Source organism: Lathamus discolor, chromosome Z (genome assembly GCF_037157495.1).
Source record: "Lathamus discolor isolate bLatDis1 chromosome Z, bLatDis1.hap1, whole genome shotgun sequence".
Lineage (NCBI taxonomy): Eukaryota > Metazoa > Chordata > Aves > Psittaciformes > Psittacidae > Lathamus > Lathamus discolor.
In genome coordinates this window covers 44345745-44366621 of record NC_088909.1, presented here as the reverse complement: position 1 = coordinate 44366621, position 20877 = coordinate 44345745, and the positions used below count along the sequence as shown (strand labels likewise).

Sequence of the window (20877 nt, the reverse complement as noted above, 5' to 3'; positions counted from 1 at the left end):
AAAATAACATAATTGATCACTGGTTGTTGTAGCATGTTCATTTCCGAGCTGCAGTCCGTGGAGACCTGCTGTAGCTTTTGGTCACACCCTTCTATTATGTCAATAAGATAGCAGATCTCTTTGTATGTTTGTATTGGTGTGCAATTTGGCAATGAAGTGATCTCTTGAATTAAGTTTGCTGTACTGGTCCACTGCAACAAATGTCTTCTTCCAAAAATCTTTCTGTGGTTATGAGAAGAAACGTAGTGCTTTCTGCTAGCTCTGGCTGGCACGGTATCCTCACTTTGATAATGATAAATAGTGGATGTCTGAGGGAAGATCATGAGAAATGCATACAGAGAGCTGTCCTTCTTCATACTCCCCCACCTTTCTGCCAACATCTGTGAAGAGGAGGTTACATCACTTTTAATAGTCCTCTATGGACCTATTCTCCATGGAGTTATCTAATCTTCTTTCTAATCCATCTACATTCTTGGAATTTCCAACATCCTGTGACACTGAGTTCTGCAGATTTACAGTAGAACGTGGGACTTAATAAAATGCTGATGTTTCAGGAAATATAGCAAGGAAAGACAATTCACTTACCTATACCATTCCTACCATTTTGTTTCTTTTCACAAGGTAGTCCTGCTTTCTCAACCTTTGTGCTTAGTCTCTGTAATTCTGGAATTTTATAATAGGTCTAGACACAGAGTAACAAAGACTGTGCTACATGTGTTGAGATAATATCCTTTGGTTAAAATATTTTTTCTTAGCATCCTTCTCCCTCATATTCTTCTTGCTCTTGTGGTTGTTTCCCAGTCGATAAAGGTGTTCCCAGGTATTGTTAATTTATACCATAATTGAATTAACCTTTTTAGTCTGTACATAAAACAAGTGAAAGGTCACTTACTTACACTTAGAACTGTGCTGGCAACATTTCTCCTGATCTCAACAATTGCTTGTCTTTCACAGCCTCTCAGTGGCTTATCCCTCTGTTTGCTTTCTCAGAGAATTAGAGCTCTTAATGGTTTTGATAAGAACTTAAGTATGAGGCTGGAAGAAGGATGAAGGAAAACGTATAAGGCATTTATCTTTAAAAGTTTGTGTGACTGTCATGCAAATAAATTGAAAGACTTGAATATGTACAATTTGGAAAGAAATAGGAACTAGGGGCAGATCATTGTTCTAAGAGAGAAATGGCTGTAGAAAACAGAAAGCAAGTCTGGTAATATGGCTGAGGTCCATTAGCAAGAGTCCATATATCTTCAGTCAAGATAGATAAATAAATCCTGCTTTTCAGTGAACAGCTTAGAAAGATGAATGATATTGTAATAGGGTTTTTTATTTATTGTCTGGAAAGAATTATTATACAGTCCATCTGAAACATCCTTTTGGTTTAAAAGAAAAAAATAATGCACATTATTGATTGATCTTGAATAACGCTTTGGTAGCATTTGCGGGTATCAGTGTATGTCAGAGGAAATTTAGGTTTAGAAAGACAGAAGCAGCAACTCTTTATTGCACTTGAAATCTGTTTTAAAACTTCTGCTCAGCATTTTCTCTACACTATTTCTGTACTCTGAAAGCCATGGTGGTACTTTAACCAGATACGATGTTAAGATATGAAAATGTGAGAAATAAGCTGTAGAATGATTCTGCAATAAAGAGTCATTATACTGTACCATTGCAAACATGAAGTCTTAAAAGCCAGCTGAACATTTCTCAGTCCTCTGCTCTTCAGAGTAAAGATAAGGTCTGTTTGTCTTGGTGTAGGTAAAAGTGCTTTTGACTACAGCTGGATTAAGAAACAGTTTTTTGCAGTCTGTGGGATGAAGCTGTTATGTCTGGGCTACCTTTCAATGTGCATATTCCTGAACTTAAAAATACTGAAAAAATTATTTCAAATTTAAATAAAACATAAAGCTTAACATAAATTTTAGTTTTCAAGCAGCCTTTTATGTAGATGATGTCCTCAAGCTATGAATGTGAGTGGCCAAAAAATACAAGGGCAAATCAAAAATAGCTGCTAGCTTGGGTATAATTTTCATATTTATGATACAAAGGGTTGAGGGAGTTACCTCTGTATAGAGTGCATACTTGATTTGCAAAAGTTTTGGTGCAGCAATATTGGACGACTTTCTACATTACTATAAATTACAGCCTTTAGAAATGTCACTCGGATCTTGTATTAATTATTATATTCAATTATTATATATTATATTCAATTAATGAGTATAGTTTTTATACTGTCAGTCAGTGTGTGATTTTCTTTTTTATTGAGAGCATAATGCATACCATTCTGTCATTGCAAGGAGGCTCGATTGTTTCCTGCAGGTGGTCAGAAGCAAAACGTTAGAAGTCTTGAAGTCTTGCTCTTTCCAGCCACTATCAAGCATAACTTCAATCAGCATTCACTGCTGGATTGTAACTGGAGTAGGCTGTAATTGTCTGTTCTGATTGAAGTGGAGTGTTTGCTGATGTGAAGAGCAAACCAGAGGGGCTGGGTTTAAAATTCTGTGGGAAATTAAAGCAAGGATTTTGTCTTACACGTAGAAACCAAGCAGCCTTGTAGCCCTTTAATTGTTCAAATAATAAGCATTTTATTATAAAGGATTAAAATAATTTAAAATACGCTATCATATCTTTACAGGCTAATAAAACCAAAGAATAAGTCATAACCTCAAAGTGTGGTTAGTTTTCTTTAGAATAATGTGGTTTCTGCCTTAGGACTTGTCCTAATTCAGACCACAGAGGGAAGATCCTTGAAGATTCATGATGCATCATGAATCTCGCAGATTGAAAGGTGAGATATTTGTAGCTGTTTTGAGTTGCAAATGGTGGGTTTAGTTCAAGCAGGAAGGGCAACTTCTGCCCTTTAGAGGGGGAGGGGGGACAAAAAGTGTACAGTGTATAGTTTTTCAGTCCATCTGTAATCTTGTAATGACCTGTCTTTGTGTACCTCATGTTTTTATATCCATCCTTTTTTCTTTCAAAGGCAGTGTTGGTTTGATGAGTAAGAAAACCATTAGCAGTGTGTACTTTTGCCTTGTATTGACTTCTGTGCAATTACCCATAAGACCTTTTTTGTTCCCTGCTTCTCTGATTTAGTGCGAGCAATCCCACCTAATGAGAGAGCACGAAGACTTGCAGGAGCAAACAACACTACGCTATGAGGAACGGATCACAGAGCTGCACAGTATCATTGCTGAATTAAATAAGAAAATTGATCGACTACAGGGAACAACGATAAGGTACAGCAACTTCTTGGAAACTGTAGGCCAATGCAAGAATGGTGCAAAACATGATGTGAATTCTACTCCAAATACAATTTGATGATGACTTTTAGATAGTTAGGCTTGTTATGACTAGTACTAAGTATCTGCCAATAATTATGGTATGTGTTCTCCAGAGTATCACCCTGAGAGTACATTCTGTCTGGCAAAATCACACTTTGCTAAGCCTAATGATCACTGCAAAGAGTTGCACTGTGCTGTATTAATATTTTTTATCCTAACATACATGCCAGGGTACCAGATACGTCATAGCAGTGGTGGATAAAGGAAGATGCAGCCACCCAGCTTGCACCTCTACTTTTAACTTTATTTTGTGGCATGCTATAGATCACCTGTTTTTAACATGTAATGAAAAATATGGCTCAAATGGTTTTCAGTAGGTTTTGCATCTACTTGTACTGGTATTTGTGACAAAACAAAATGGTACAAATCACGCTGTTGCTTGTCTTTGGAGCAGCAAAACTTGGGGTATTACACTATGTCGTTACTTGTTACTGTGTTAAAATAAATTTCAGGTTTGGCTGCAGGAAAACACTTGTCCTCGCTTGCTTTTAGGCATTACTCTCACATAGAGAAAGTTGGACTAGAATGAAGAAGGAGCTTTAAGCAGTAAAACTACTAGACTCTATGGATTTTCTAGATAAAATCATGTTAGATTTGACTCTTGTGTAGGTAATATTGATGTGGTGCTCTAACCAAGTAGCAGATTTTCAGTTTTCCTTGCCTATTAGCTGCAAGGTTTTTTGTGACTGCTTTATTTGCTCTTCCTTGTAAACATTTCTACTAGCACAAGGCAGTGTTGTTACAACTACTTGCTTAGCCTTCCATGAAAATATTTATATAAGAAAAAAAAAAAGGTTTGTCACATATATATACCACTATAAAAGCAAGAATAGAATCACATTATGTTACTTAAGAAGATAAATACTGCCAGCTCTGAGGTGATCGTAACTAGTGATGGTCATGGTGGGATTTTTGAGGCAGGTATTTTCTAAACCAGTAGTACTTCTCTGAAAAAAATCCCTGTAACTCCCTTATACATTCATGCTTAATACCTCCACAGACAAACTTCTCTTTTGTCTTGTCCTGAATCACCTTTCATTTGCATGATACTGATTGGCCATCCTGCCCTCCTCTCTGGTAAAGCTGCACCAATTGAAAGACTAGTTGAAAGGCAAAATCAGAGAAGCTGCATGTTTTGTTTTGTTTTTTGGGTTTTTTTTTTTCCTGAAAAGCAAAATCACTCCATGACATTTAAGAAAAACACTACATAGAATCTATAAAAATGGTTTGTTTCAAGACCCTGTGGCAAGCTAAATGCCAAGTGATTCAATTACAAAATATTGGCATTGAGTGCATACTATGAATGTTTAATCATGTTTTAAACATGACAGCAGTGGCATGCACAGGAATGTGAGGCATAAGAACTGAGCTTGGTAGGAAGTGTATACTGCTTCTCACGAGAAGTGTAGTTTGGCTGCCCCTTTGGGGGTTGCAGGCTTTTGAAGGCATCAGAACAATGCTGCTGGAGCAGTTCCCACAGCACTGGCATGCCCCACCTCTTTGGTCCTGTCATATGAGAACTCATTTTGCTCGAAGAAGCTCTGTTTTCATTTGTTCTGGTTTTATTAGTAAGAACAAGGTATTTGTTAAGTTAGTGGATTTTCTTATTTCCTTTAATGATTGGAATAGTTTGCAGGCCAATAATTTGGTGTGTGGGAAACAGAAAAGTAATATTGCCGCTGAAAAATGGCAATCAGAGGTAGAACTGGAGGGATTCCATAGGGTTTGTAAAGACAACTGAAAGAAGGGGAACTGATGCTTTCTGCTTGTGTCTGTCTGTAAATCCACTCTGGGGTCTACTTGCATCACCCCTGAGAAGCTGCTCTATCCCAAGGGAGCAAGGGTGATGTAACTGCTGTCCATCCTGGGACAGGTGTGACTCACAATGCCTCCACGCTTGGCTGTGGTGGAGCCATACAGACTGTGAGCCCAAGAGCTGGAACAAAACAGTCCTGGGTAAAAGGGGTTTGGGAGCGCAGCCTTGCTGTGGCCTCAGAGTTTGTACTTTCCTCTGAACAAGAACACAGGAGGGATTAATTGTGTAGCAGATAAATGTTTCCCTAGTGCTGACAGAGAGATTGTCGGGTATTGCTTTTAGGCTGTAAAAAAACCCTAACATGTATCTTGATGTGCTGCTGCTTTGTGACATTCTTCATGGTTCCTTCCAAAACCCCAAAATATTCTGGAAACAATTAGAAGACACCAGAGATTCGTGGAGGATATTTGACTACCCTCTTTAAGCTGTATTATCTTTAAGTTTGTAGCTCTTTGAATGTGAGTAGTACCTTGAGAAAGTGGGGCAGAAAGTAAGCAAAAAGAGTGTATAAATCTTAATAAGGTATTGCAACAATTTGAGGATTCTTGCAAGCTGTATAAGCTCATTAATATTCTTAATTCCAAGAATTTTTCTCTCTTTGTTTTTGATGGTTTTGCTTTGTTTGGGTAATTTATTTTTTTTTTGTCCTTACACTGTCAGGGCTTTTCCTCATGTGGTTCAGTAATACCAGCTCTAAAAAGAGCTTAGGTCACATGTCGATGCCTGTGCCTTTTCCCAGGTTATATGTGATATGCTGATTTTAGTAATCTTACAGGAGTTTTTTTAGAAGTTTCCAGGATTTTTCTAGGTTTTCACAGCTATTTCTTGGTTACAACTGGTTCCATGTGTGTGCCCACATGAAATTAGCTGCTGCTCTCACACTGTGTTGTTCCAGCATTCCCTAAGGAAAATGAGGTCACCATGGTTGTGGGAGCAAATCAACATTCATCTCCAGTTGTTTCATCTCCCTGCTGCTGCTCTGGACAGCCCAGCTGGTTTGGAAGCACAACCTCACAAAAATAGAAAGCTGAAATACAGCTGTGTTTGACTGGATACTCCCTATACTCACACTGTTCAAATAGATGAGCCTCTTGCTTGCCTAGTTCTTCACAAGTGACAGTGCAGAATTTACCCATTACCACCTCAATATGGTAGCAGTTTGAGAGCAAAAAGACACTAAAGAAGTGCTCTACTAGGATGGGGATGCTTTTTTTCTTTTGAACAGCCTAGAGCCATAAACCTTTGCTCTATTTTTTCTTGGAAAATCACAGTTGTGTGACTGTCTCAGTGTTCTTGTCTAAATTACTAGGGAGAAAGTGGGAGGAGGTAGCTAGTATTGTAAGTTCATTGTAAGACTCAATTCACAAGCTTTTGTCAAACTCTGCAATACTGCTGGGCAGAAGGGGCTATGAGGGTTGTGTAGAGCACATTTTGCCTGCTTTTAGAGCTTTCACCGAGTGGTGCTAACTTGGGGTTCCTGTTAGCCTGTCAAATGGAAGTTGGGGGCAGTGTTAACCCTACTTCTGCTGTTTCAGTTTAGAAGACCATTTTTTATTTATATTGCAAAGGTTCTCTGTCTTTTGTAAAGGTGTATGCCTGCTCCAGTTTTCTCTCCCAAGTGTGTACAGCTTAGAACAAGGCAAAGCCAGTCAAATGGATCTTCCCAATTAGAGTCATGTTGTAAATACTTGGATATAACCAGTACACCAGATAACTCTGAAGCACAGAAAGGATTTACAAATTACACAGTAGTACTGAAGTACTAAGAGGGAACTAGATCTGCATTAAAGGTGAATATGGTGAATATTCCTGACTTTGGAAGGTTTTAGTTTTGTCTTAGAGTCATTCAAACTCAACCCTTTTCTTTCTTTTTTTTTTTTTTTTCCCCTTTTTAGTCGTGTCTTTGGCTGGCAAAAAGACTTTGGCCTGTGATTGACAGTCTTTCTTACATGTCAAATTGAGATTCAGCAAAACAAAAGAGATCAGATTGCTTTTAGTTCTAAACCACTGGCTGTTTGGATCCATCTCTGCAACTCTAAAAATAGTAACTTTGACAATACCAAACAGAAATACACTCCGTTGAATATTGGTGTGTGCTAAGGGTTATTTGAAACAGTTGTCAAGAAGCTTGTAGGCCATTGCTGTAAACCCATTTGTTCAGACTTAGAGCTTTTAATCTGAGATATATTCAGAAAGTAGGTAATGTTGGAGTTAATGAGGAAGAAGGAGAGTAAATAACAAATGGCGCTTACAATCATATTTACACAATAACCTGGAGGTTTGATTCTAGCTTCTAAATATGTGCTATATGGAAATTAAGTGAATCCAATTCAAATAGCACTGTGGGTGTGAATAGTACATACACTGCCCAGCCCTACCGGCCACAGGTGATTAATTCTCATGTTATCTCAAGTGTGTCACTGTTCACAAGAGAACTACTTCAGAGGCACCTCAAGAGTATATATGAAAGGAGCAGTCAATCTCTGGGTTACAGTGCACATACACCTGTAGTATTCTCAACCTGAGGGTCTGAGAATGCTTTAAAAATATTTGTTCAAGTAAAATGATTGTGGAATTGTTGCTGGCACCTGAAGTGTGAAGCTGTGCATTCTTTGCACTGTGAAGAGAATGTGCACCTTGCCATTGTCCTGTCAGAACTTGTCAGTGGTGGGAAGGATGCTGAAAGTGTGCCATTTTGATGAGTACTCGCTCAAGTTTTACTCAGTATCTGTACAGCATTTGTGATCATTGGTTGCAGCCAGACACGAGGAAAGCAGGTAAGTGCAGATGTTCCCATAAAACACACTCTTTTGCTCCAACATTGTTCCCATGCTGCCCTGTGTTGAGAACAGCTTGACCTGATCTCAGTTGCCTCCAACTCACAATGACATTCCAACAACTGGGAACCATCAGGGCACATAGGCAAACAAATACATCTCCTTTCTTCAGCCAAGTCCTAGATGATGACAGCAACCAGGAGGTTGTAATACATCCACCATCTGGGTGCTGTGACAGGCGTTCAGTGGTTCATCATCATCAGCTGTTCAGCGCCTTTTATTTCCAGTGCCGCTGAAGGACTCTTCTCCTGTTCTGGGGAAAGGGGAGTCGCCAACAGTATCTTCTGTTACTGCCAACTTCATCTTTAAAGGCGAGATTTGTATTTGAGATTCACTGGTCTCCTCAGATTCCCCCATGTGATTTTAGGCTTCTCCCCCATGAGACTGGTGATGGAGAGACTGATTCACTTTGCTGTTGCTTTACTAGAAATGGATTTCTGATCTTTCTGGTCAGGTCTTAGAAGCATTAGCTCATTCAGAGACTAATTCTTGCTTGAGCTACTGGGAAAGGTGCAAGTCCTGCTGCATGACGTACTTTTCAACTGCCCCAAGATACTGAGGATGCTTAAACTGAAAAAACAGTGCTAGTGCTAGCTAGACAAACCTATGTTGGACGTAAAACAAAAAATCTATGCAATTGTAGCCAGAAGAAGAGTGGTAAGACATGATTATTGTGTGCAGCATTGTTCTGTGATCAGTATAGCCTCTTGCACATTTGTAGAGGTAATTTAGGTTTTAAAAATTTAGAACTAGTTGTTGCATAAAAGGAAAGATTATTTGCCTTCAGTTAAAAAAAAAATGCAACTGTTAGAGTGCTTTGGAATTGTTTATGTCTAAAGCTAATTACTCCTGTCTTGTGCTGTGGCTAACAATAAACAAGTTCATGTAACATAAACCTGCACTATCTGTCTTCATTACACTGTTTTAATTCTTGCTATTCATTATTTAGTTCTCACACTCTCTTAAACATGTACTGCATGATACCATAAAGACTTATTTTTTTTATCAAAATCTCTATTTTAACCAACTGACCTGCATTTTTGTTTAATAATAGTCACTAGGTGCTTGTGATAAAGTCAGACTTCCTTTGCACTGAAGTGAATGTAAGGGGTAGAAGAGCATAACAATTCCTATAGAAATGACCTTGGGAAACCCTTCTTGGCAAGCAAACTGAAACTCCTTTTTTGGGTTGACCTGTCTCACAAATTGTCACCTCTGCTACTTTGAGATCAGACTTTACTTCTGTCATTGTTCTCTGTATGTATGGGCCATCTTCTCTGCTGTATTGCCTGGCAAACCTAGACACGTCTCCAGGCTGAATCCTGCAATCCTTCTGTAAGAAACTCTCATCACCATGTAGCATACACACAGCAGGCTTAACATTACAGGTGCCCCTCCCAGATGCAGATCCCCAGATAGCTCTTTGCTGTTTCTCATTGTTCCAAATCCAGAGAGTTTCATTCTCACACTTTTCTGCTGAATCTGCAGCAAAACAAATTTTTGCATTTGTTTAATTTTAACAAAATGGAGGCTGTTTGCTTACTTACCAGAGGGGCTTCAAACTAGAATAACCTGATGTTGTTCTTGTGTTTAAAATGAGCACCTAAATGTTAAAACAGTCATTGTAAAAGTAAAAGCAATAAAAATAATAAAAAAAACTTGAGTTGAATCAGCAAAAAGCTCAAAAGAAAAAAAATGTTTACAAGTGTTTTCAGGCAAAGCTATTAGTCATTTACTTATCTTCTTTCCTAGTTCTTTGAACTCTTTGTGTGGAGACAAGAGGAAAAAGCCTTCCTAAATTTTTAATCTTATTCGCTTTAGCTAAAGTATCCTGTGTCCTCAATTATTTTAGTAGAACCAGCTTGACAAATGAGTTAAAACCTAGGTAACTGAGGCTCTTTATTTTCCACTTACTCCAGCAGTTCAGCATTATACTCACTTATACATTCTCTTCCTTTTGAGAAAAGGAAAAATTTCTGTGTCCCCAGGAGCATTTTGATACACATATGCAGGTTTGTGCATGTGCACACTTGATTTGCACACAGCTAATGGCATGTTTGAACTGAGAAAAGAGACCAAAATCAGTAATTGCTAATCCACTTTGGGATCAAAAGCCACTTACGCTGATAAAGAATTGCCGTTTCAGGATTTATTGTGGAGCACTGTATATCCTTGCGCGCATCCTTGCTTGCACTGAGTTCTGCCTATTGTTTCCTTGTACAGTGGTCTGGAGTAATAATGAACGTGGGAATAAAGAAAAGAAAGTGAGGTGCTGGCTGCTGCAAGTGATTGTTATGGGCATAGCACAGTTGCTTTGCAGTAAAGGGTATAAAACCTTCTCTGCTGGCTGGACAAAACACTTAGACTTGTGTGGATTGTATCCTGCAGCTCAGCATACAATATTTCATATTACAGGTATGAAATAAGGGTGATGATACTTCTTCAGAGAATTTATTTCTGCCTTTGCTCTCTCTCACAGGGAGGAAGATGAGTATTCAGAGTTGCGGTCAGAGCTCAGCCAAAGCCAGCATGAGGTTAACGAAGATTCATGCAGCATGGACCAGAACTCTGTTTCAGTACCAGAGAATCAGTCCACCATGGTCACTGCAGACGTAGGTGAGTTATGCTTCTTAGTAAACATGATGCCTTCTTACAGCAGAAAGGTGTCATAGCTTTTCAAAGTCTTTTGCAAGGATGTAAATTAATCCAGGCTGTGTTAATCACAAAAATGCTTAACTTTTCCATGACTATGATCTTGCATGTGGAGTAATCTCTGTGCCTTAATATGGAATAGCTATTGAGTCTAAAATGGAATGATTGTTCAGCAAAGCTCATGACTTTTGGGAAGGAAGAGTGGAGGAAAAAGAGCAATTCACATATCATGGTGACTGTAAAGTAGTCTAACTCTAGAAAACAATTGTAGACAGAGTAAAAGTTGAGGGGGAAAGCATGTCCAGTTTTTTTTACAGCCTAATTATAAAAGATATCTGCACTTTTTGAAATTTGACAGCCTTTTTGAAGTATGGAATTGGGATAGCTTACTGAAGTGGGTTTAGACAAGGCTAAATCTTACCCAGGCTATTCAAATGCAGTGAATGCAAGGAGGGAGTATCTCTAGACAGTCTCTAACTGATTTTTTTTCTAGTTAAGAACTAAGAAGGCAAGCATCTTTCTTTCAGAATATCATCCGTTTTGTCATACAAGCACGATTACTGATCATTTGAAGAACCTCCAAGTATGGAATAATTACTCCATAAAGTTTGCAATGTAAGCATGAGCAGATGTTAGGCCTTCAGTATGATAGTGTTTTCATAGAATCATAGAATAGTTTGGGTTGGAAAGGACCTTAAGATCATCTAGTTCCAACCCCCATGCCATGGGCCGGAACACCTTACACTGAACTATGTCACCCAAGGTTCTGTCCAGCCTGGCCTTGAACACCACCAGAGATGGAGCATTCACAACTTCCTTGGGCAGCCCATTCCAGTGACTCTTCACCCTTACAGCTGTAGACTAGCAAAAGTCTCATGTCATCTTCACTGTGACTGATTTCCAGAATTCTATTCAGAATACTGTTTCTTTTAATTTATATTTAGCATCAAATAGTTGGTCTTCATTTTCTTCCCTGGGTAAATTAGCTGAATGTCTGGCAACTTCTGTGGGTGATGATGTACATGAGCAGTGTTCTAGGAAATCAGTGAAATAGTACTCTTAAGCCCTGTTGCAGAACTTGTGATGCTTAAGTAAGAAACTCTTAACTCCACATGAGGCTTTGATGCTTGTAATGCAACATACAATATTTGCTTCCATACATAAGAAACAGTATTAAAGCAGTTTCCACATGTTTGAGCAGTGCACTTTATTACTGAGAACTTCTTGCTGCTTGTTCCAGTATGGTGCCTTTTAGAAGTGTGGACTCCAGCGCAGGCTGACTTGTGGGCATAATATTCATTGCCTTCGGGTAGATTTTAATAATGAAGAAAACATGTTGATATTGTAAACAACCATATAAAAAAGGTTTTCTGTACAATTTCTTAAATTGAAATGAATATGCCAGCTCTGGATTGTATGTTTATAAAGGCAAGACCTGGTCCCTAGCTTCCCGAACAGTGTCCCTGTATTCTTCCCCCACGAGGACAAGGGTCTGTGAGCATATCTGTCTATAGAGGGCTACATCCACACAGTCCTCCTGATCGGGCAGCCTGTAGCTGAACCGCACAGTAATGTCCTCCATCGCAGTTCTCCCTTTGACCCTGACCCACAAGCTCTCTGTTGACTCATCACCCTTCCGAGGCAGAGTTCCACACTTTCCAGCCTATCATTGACATAAATAGTTACACTCCTTCCCCTTCTGTCTGGCCTGTCTTTCCTAAAGAGTCTGTAACCTTCCATTCCAACACTCCAGTCACAGGAGCCATCCCACCATGTTTCTGTGATTCCAACAATGTCATATCCCCATAGATGTGCACATCTGTAATTCAAATTACACTTAATGAAATATTGTATGGAGTCAAGATATTTTAGTACAGGCTTCAATATTCTTCAAAAATTAAAGCTTTTACTTTCAGAAGTTAATACATACTATTTTCTACTTGAATAAATTCTAATATTAGGACTTTAATTTTCATTCCTCCCTTTTTTTTTTTTTTAACTAAAAAAATTCTAACTTATTTACTTCTCAGCATTCATTTTGGGGTTAGGGCTTCAGTTTTATTCTTAATGATGGGGAGCTGAGGCAGGGTTTGTGCACAATAACAGCAAGTCATGCATCTAAGTTTCTTCTAACAGTGGAAAATATGGAAATAAAATGAAATACAGCAATGGAGAAAACAAGAATGTTAACTGAAGGGATTCTTGCATTTTTTCCATATTTTGCTTCTTTTTTCATGTAACTCTTCTACAGATTCTGTCTGTTTTGGGGTTTGTGTCTGTATTCCTGCAAAAATGAATGCTATTGTGTGTGTATGCGCACACATGTATATATACACAAATATGGATATATTTTTTTTCTTCTTCTAGATACAGGTATATAAGGATAAAAAATCATGACCTAATAACCATGTGCTCAACCGTGCTCACTGCCCTAATGTAATGAGCATCAGTGATTTAATAAATAATATAGCATGATACACTAATGCATGTGGATATACTGCTCTATCACTACAGGCAGTAAAACACCAAAAGCTAAAAGTGTGAATACTCTCCAGTGCTTGTGATTGGTTTGTACTGGTTTTCTGGCAGAAACAGGGTTCTCGTCAATTCATAAAGGGGGCCTACAAGGAATGTGGAGAAGGAGTTCTTACAGGGGCATGTAGTGATAGCACAAGGGGGAGAGGCTTTTGGCTTAAAGATGGGACATTATGATCAGATATCAGGAAGAAGTTCTTCCCTGTGAGGGTGGTCTTACACTGGCACAGGCTGCCCAAAGAAGCTGTGGCTGCCACATCCCTGGCAGTGTTCAAGGCCTGGCTTGGATGGGATTTGGAGCAACCTGGTCTAGTGGAGGGTGTCCGCGCCCATGGCAAGAGGCTGGAAGTGGGTGAGCTTTAAGGTTCCTTTCAACCCAAACCGTTGTATGATTCTGAGATACTAGGATTCTAGAAAACCTGAATTTCTGGGGACAGTGTTATTGTAGAAACAAAAAGTGTACAAGGTCTTGTGAAGTTTGCTTAAATAGGCAAAATGTCTGTTACAGGAGATGCTATGGAAACAAATAAATTCAAACAAACAAAATAGAGGGTTTTACAATTAAGCATCCTGCACAGTATGTGCTGCTCATAAGTGAGTGTTACTGTAGAGGGATTTTTGGAGTTATCACAACAGATGAGTGGCTGCTAGTCAGGAACTAGTGAATATGACTTCCAGGAGTAAAGTTTTGTATGTACTGGCCATTGACATTTTTCATACAATACTGTGACATCATTCCAAATTCTTCTTTTTAGTCAGTGATAGTTTCAAGTTTCTGCATTAGTCTGTTGAGGTGTTTTTGTGGCAGCGCATTTACAGGATTTTTTTACTTTCTGATCATCTCATCTCTTCATCCAACTGCTTTCAGTCTTCTCTTGCACAGAGAGGTAACAAGGCAGTCTACAGTAATCTTGTGTCTAATGTCTGTTAAATTTCAGACACAGTTCAATGCCACACTACTTTAGTTCCCTGTAAGAGCCACAGCTATGAGGTAAAATGCTTGCAGCAGTTGTATAGAAATAACATGCTCCAGCAAGGATGCCTGCCATTGTTTTGGGTAATGTATAGCACTGCTCTCTCATAGTGTACCACTTGCATGATTGCACTTGGTAGTTGCTGCAAACTCTGAAGTAGTATGCCAGAAATAATCAGCACAGCCAAGAGAGCACAACGGTGAATTCTACCACGTGCCTGTCTTAGGAACTGCCCCTGTCTGTTGCCAGATGTAAGCCTAAGAAAAACGAAAAATTTTTTTTTAAATGAGATAGCATGGTACTGAGAATCACTGCTTTTCACAGAAATGGAGGATGCTGTGGCAATGCCCAAGATGCTAGAAGAGCTTTGCCTAAGACAGGAAAGGAAGTGACTGTCACATTTTATAATCAAAACAGTGTTGTATATGCTGCTAACGTGGTTGTAGGATTATGGAACGTGACAAACAACAAGGTGTGCTGTTATGGTCCCTGAATATTCTGCAGTTGCATTTGAAGAAGAAATAACTGAAAAAATGAAACATATAGGTAGGGATCATTTCTCTAAACACCAGGATTTTTTAAAATCAGGCAGTGCGTAAGTACAACCATGAAAATTCCTTTGGAAAATGTCAAGTCATAGTGTCAGTGAGTGTACCAGGCAGAAAAAAAAATATTGAATTTACAGAGGAAAAACCTCTAGGGGTAATAAAATCAGAGTAATAGGCCCTGAAAAGGCCTATTTCTAGGCAAAAAAAAAAAAAAATCCATATTATGTGAGCATATGGTGTCTTAAAGTGATGTTCTTTGGAAAAGAAGAGGTCTTTGGATAAAGAATGAACACTTCAGATAAGTAGGGGAGGGGTTTTGTCAGATGGGAGGTGATGCATTACTTCAGTTAATGTGGTTATGGTGTTTAAGCCTATCACTTTGTGAGGAAAAATTGGCATATTGCAAGGACATTCCTTGAACAATATCAGTGCAGAGGTTCTGGAACAGGCAATTCCTGGGTTAATTTTTTTTTTCCACTGAGTCACTGATTATTGAGCTAATTTTTGCTTCGTTTTGCTTTCTTTTAGATAACTGTAGTGACTTGAATTCAGAACTGCAAAGAGTGCTGACAGGTCTGGAAAATGTTGTCTGCGGGAGGAAGAAAAGCAGCTGCAGTTTATCGGTAGCAGAAGTGGATAGACATATTGAACAGCTCACTACCGCCAGCGAACATTGTGATTTAGCCATTAAGGTAATGGTAACATTAGGCTCTAAATGCAGCATGTACTTTGCCTGAAACATCCTGTCACATTCTGTTGTAATAGCACTTTACTTCCAAAGGTGTCAAAGTAAAGTACTTCACAGAAATCAACTCCAGCTCACTGTGTGTTGGGTAAGCAGTAGTGCACCTGTTTTACACTGAATTCTCCAAGGCCTAGAGAAGCTACTAGTAGAATTTCAATAACAAATGAGAAATCTATTTGTCTTATGCTCATTTCAGAGGAACAGGGACACTCAGCATTTAGTTTATCTTCTGAAGGTTATGTAGTAGATCAGTTGTGACTTGCTCAAGGTCACAGGTCACACAACTACTCACTGACAGGTAACTGAAAGCACAGTATGTAATACTTGCTGAAATTTTAAGATAAAATGACTTAAACTGTGTGTAAGTGGTGACTTGACTGTCTTAAAATATGAAGCTAGTGTTTAACACAAAGCATGCCTGTTATATTAATTCTAACGAGACATGCCAGACACAGGAACAACAATTCAGCTGATTGTATGTCTTGGTTTTATTGTATATGTAAACAGAACAAGAAGAGGGATGCCCGATAGCACATATAATGAAGGGATTGCAATTCAGAGCCTGAAACCAAGAGAACAGAATAGTATCTTACTACATACAGGGAATCAGATGAACAAGTTTTTTGTGTCAGTGACTCATTCATATAAAAACAAATACAGTGACAAGTTTGCTGTTAAAGTTAGGAGGTCTGTGACCAATCTAGATGGTTTAGACAGTTTTGCATATTACTGGGAAAAGTCCCCTCTCTTCCTGATGGTGTCTGAAGAATACAAAGGTCTATAAGGAAATAAATGTTGAGTTGGAGTTTGAAGACTGTGGGTATATTTGAGAGCAACAGACAGACGGACTTCTGGGTTGCTTGGGAACAGTCTTAAAGTAGTTTGTTTGAGAGTCTTGAAGGATTAGGATCAATACTTTTAATGTTACTCAATATTATATGGTGCTTTAAGTGTAAGTATTCTCAGAAGTCAATATTCACCATGAGAAAGATTGTGGATCCTGGAAAACAGATAGAGGCTGGTCTGTGTAAGGTCCACAGAGGTCTCCGAAGTGAAATGAAACAAATACTTGCACAGGAGGTAGCTTCAACAAAATGTCGAAGTAGCTGCCATAAGCTTAATTCTCAAGATTTTTTATTTTAACCCCATTTATTTGCTGTTGCTTAAAATTAACTGCAGTCAAAATTTTATAAGTAACTGTCAGCAACATTTTCCTGGTCCAAAATGCAGGTGTTTTATTTTCCTGTGATCTCTACATGGATAGCCATTTCTGGGGAAGACTTTTCCTCACTGCCTATGCTGTAGAGCCTGGGATTGTTTGTGTTTGACAAGTGATAGCATGCTAAGGTTATTAACCTTTCAGGAAGATAGGAATCTGTCCCATTATAGGGACAGATAGGAATGGTCCCATTATATGCTAGAGAAATGTGTCATCAATATGTTTAATATAGCAAAACCTACATGTAAAACTCCTCTCCAGAGTTGCACTGGTGGCTCCTTTCCTGCTTTCTCAGAAAGAGAACTTGGAGACTTAAAATGGGTGGAATCATGAAAGGAAATCTGAAATATTCTGACTGTCTTTTGCTTTGACTGTTGGCTTTTTTCTTCCCTGGTGGACTAATGCTTTTACTGCATTACATTGCAGTTCAATCCTGTGATCCAGGAAATTATACCTGAATTTATCTGCTGTGCAGCAGCAGGCTGGATAAATCTGCTCTGTGATACTGCTTTAGAGAAAAATAAAAACCCTGGTAGTTTACATAGGTATATCCATGTATAGTATTCATGTTTTATTTACCATTGAGGATGGTAGCATGTTGGTTGTCAAACGGGAGAATTTTAGTAAGCAAAAGGCTATTGGTTATGTCAAAATGAAGGCGCATAGCCACATGCAGAAAGGTCCCTCAGCTTTGTTAAAGGCTACAGGGCAGCCCTTAGTATGACTGTCACATGCATGGATGCTGTTGCTGCCTCAACTTTGTACTTGTGTGGGCAGATGTTAGCAGTAGAGTCTGGAGAAACAGCAGAAACCTGTCTGAAGATAGCTCCTTGATAAGCCCCTGTTACTGCTACTTCATAACAGTCTTTCAGTGTTGCTCCAGGCGTATCACTCCCAGTAGTGCTCTGAGGAGAACAGTCTTCGGGAAAGGAGGGGTTGCAAAAATAGCTGCACGGGAGTAAGATAGAAGGAGGCAGCAACAGAACTTGGCATTAGAGGGGTGAGAAAACAGCAGGGAAGAAAGAGGAGAGTTTGAGTGAAGATGGGAGAGGAGAACACAATAACAAAGAGGCACTGTTTGAAAGAAGGCTGGCATCATCAAGAAAGAATGCTCCTGCTGTTACAGAGATTCTCTTCAGACTGTCAGATTAACCACTCTGTGCTTGTTCAGAACTTAAATTCATCTTCATGTGGTGTTGAAATAACTTGCCTTGTCATAGTTTCAGACATATAGGTCCAAGTGAAACTGATACAAGGCATTGCTCTTTTAGAAGAGAAGTTTAAGCTTACTGCCTAATGTGTAAGCAGAATTACAGTGTCGATACTCTGTCAGTGGAGATTTACAGGTATGACTCTAAACATATTGCAGTTTTATTGAAGAGAGACTTGAAATATAATTTTAATAGGTAAACTTAGCCTGATTACCCCCCTGGGCAACCTGTTCCAGTGCTCTGTCACTCTTACAGTAAAGAAGTTCTTCCTGATGTTAACGTGGAACTTCCTATGCTCCAGTTTACACCCATTGCCCCTTGTCCTATCACTGGATATCACTGAAAAAAGCCTAGTTCCATCATCCTGACACCTACCCTTTACATATTTGTAAACATTGATGAGGTCACCCCTCAGTCTCCTCTTCTCCAAGCTAAAGAGACCCAGCTCCCTCAGCCTCTCCTCATAAGGGAGATGTTCCACTCCCTTAATCATCTTTGTGACTCTGCGCTGGACTCCTTCAAGCAATTCCCTGTCCTTCTTGAACAGAGGGGCCCAGAACTGGACGCAATATTCTAGATGCGGCCTCACCAAAGCTGAGTAGAGGGGGAGGAGAACCTCTCTTGACCTACTAACCACTCCCTTTCTAATGCACCCTAAGATGCCATTTGCCTTCTTGGCCACAAGAGCACATTGCTGGCTCATGGTCATCCTCCTATCCACCAGGACCCCCAGGTCCCTTTCCCCTTCACTACTTTCCAGCAGGTCAACCCCCAACCTGTACTGGTACATGGGGTTGTTCTTCCCCAGATGCAAGACTCTACACTTGCCCTTGTTAAATTTCATCAAGTTTCTCCCCGCCCAACTCTCCAGCCTGTCCAGGTCTCGCTGAATGGCAGCACAGTCCTCTGGTGTGTCAGCCACTCCTCCCAGTTTTGTGTCATCAGCAAACTTGCTGAGGGTGCACTCAGTTCCCTCATCCAGGTCATTGATGAAAATATTAAACAGCACCGGTCCCAGCACCGACCCCTGAGGAACTCCACTAGTCACAGACCTCCAGCTAGATTCTGCGCCATTGACCACAACTCTCTGCCTTCTTCCTTTCAACCAGTTCTCGATCCACCTCACTACTTGATCGTCAAGCCCACACTTCTTTAGCTTATCTATGAGGATGCTGTGGGAGACAGTATCAAATGCCTTACTGAAATCAAGAAAAACTACATCTACCGCTCTACCATCATCCCTCCACCTAGTCACTTCCTCATAGAAGGTTATAAGGTTGGTCATACATGACTTCCCCCTCATAAAACCATGTTGGCTGTTCTTAATGACCCCCTCATCCTTGATATGCCTAGTGATGGAGTCAAGAGTAAGTTGTTCCATCACCTTTCCAGGGATGGAGGTAAGGCTGACCGGTCTATAATTACCCGGGTCCTCCTTCTTGCCCTTCTTATAGATTGGTGTGACCTTTGCCATCCGCCAATCCTCAGGCACCTCGCCCGTTTCCCACGACTTACCAAAGATGATGGAAAGTGGCCTAGCAATGACCTCCGCCAGCTCCCTCAGCACCCGTGGGTGCATTCCATCCGGACCCATCGATTTACAGATGTCCAGATTGCATAGCTGATCCCTAACCCAATCCTCATCTACCAAAGCAAACTCCTCCTTTGTCCTGACTCCTTCTGGGGCTATAGGAATCAAGGGCCCTCGGGGAGAGTCTGCAGGAGTAAAGACAGAGGCAAAGAAGGCATTCAGCACCTCTGCCTTCTTTATATCCTCTGTCTCCAGGGTACCCACTTCGTTCAGCAGTGGGCCTATATTGCCTCTTGTGTTAGTTTTATTTGCTATGTATTTGAAGAAGCCCTTTCTATTGTCTTTAACCCGACTAGCAAGATTGAGTTCCAAGGAGGCCTTAGCTGTCCTAATTGCCTCCCTACATCCTCTAACAACTGTCCTATATTCCTCCCAAGCGGCCAGCCCCTCCTTCCATAATCCATAGATTCTCCTTTTCCACTTGAGTTTGCCCAGCAGCTCCTTGTTTAACCATGCCGGTCTCCTAGATCCCTTACTTGACTTCCTACTCATTGGGACGCTCCGATCCTGAGCTTGGAAGAAGCAGTCCTTGAATGCTAACCAACTATCTTGAGCCCCTTTACCGCCTAGTACACTTTCCCATGAGACTTCCCTTAGCAGTTGACTGAAGAGGCCGAAGTTGGCCCTTCGGAAATCCAGAACTGTGGCTTTGCTAGGTATTCTATTCCTCCCACACAGGATCCTAAACTCCACCATCTCATGGTCACTGCAGCCAAGGCTGCCATTGACCGTCACCACTTCGACCAAACCCTCCTTGTTGGCGAGTACTAAATCTAGCAGCGCTGCTCCCCTAGTTGGTACGTCCACCATTTGCATTAAGAAATTATCATCAATGCACTCGAGGAACCTCCTAGACTGTGAATGACTGGCTGTGTGAGTCTTCCAGCAAATATCGGGGTAGTTAAAGTCCCCCACGACGACTAAGGCATGTAGTCGCGAGGCTACTTCCAGTTGCCTGTAGAAAGCCTCATCAACTCCTTCGTCCTGATCAGGAGGTCTGTAATAGGCCCCCACAACTGTATCACCCGTGCCAGTCAGCCCCTTAATTCGTACCCACAGACATTCCACTAGCTCCTCATCCGACCCCGGACAGAACTCAATACATTCTAGTTGCTCTCTTACGTAAAGAGCAACTCCACCACCTCGCTTTGCCGACCTATCTTTCCTAAAAAGGACATAGCCATCCATGACCACATTCCAGTCATGTGAACTGTCCCACCATGTCTCTGTAATTGCCACTAGATCATAACCTTTAGCCTGCACACAGACTTCTAACTCCTCCTGTTTATTCCCCATGCTGCGTGCATTGGTGTACAGGCATTTCAGGGAGCCAGTCCTAGTACCCTTTTTCCCCTGTGGGACAGGGTCTAAAAAGCTATCCTTTCCCACAAGTGAAACAAGAGATTGATAG

At 40.3% G+C, this 20877-nt stretch overlaps 1 protein-coding gene across 5 annotated transcripts in view; it reads left to right on the top strand.

Moving 5' to 3' along the window:
* MCC (MCC regulator of WNT signaling pathway) overlaps positions 1-20877 on the top strand; it is a 221468-nt gene that overhangs the window by 154446 nt on the left and 46145 nt on the right. For all 5 annotated transcript variants that reach the window (XM_065663559.1, XM_065663557.1, XM_065663558.1 and 2 more), the window contains 3 exons: positions 3091-3233; positions 10471-10607; positions 15229-15392. In XM_065663559.1, the coding sequence (XP_065519631.1) occupies positions 3091-3233; positions 10471-10607; positions 15229-15392 (444 nt within the window). The remainder of the gene's footprint in view (positions 1-3090; positions 3234-10470; positions 10608-15228; positions 15393-20877) is intronic.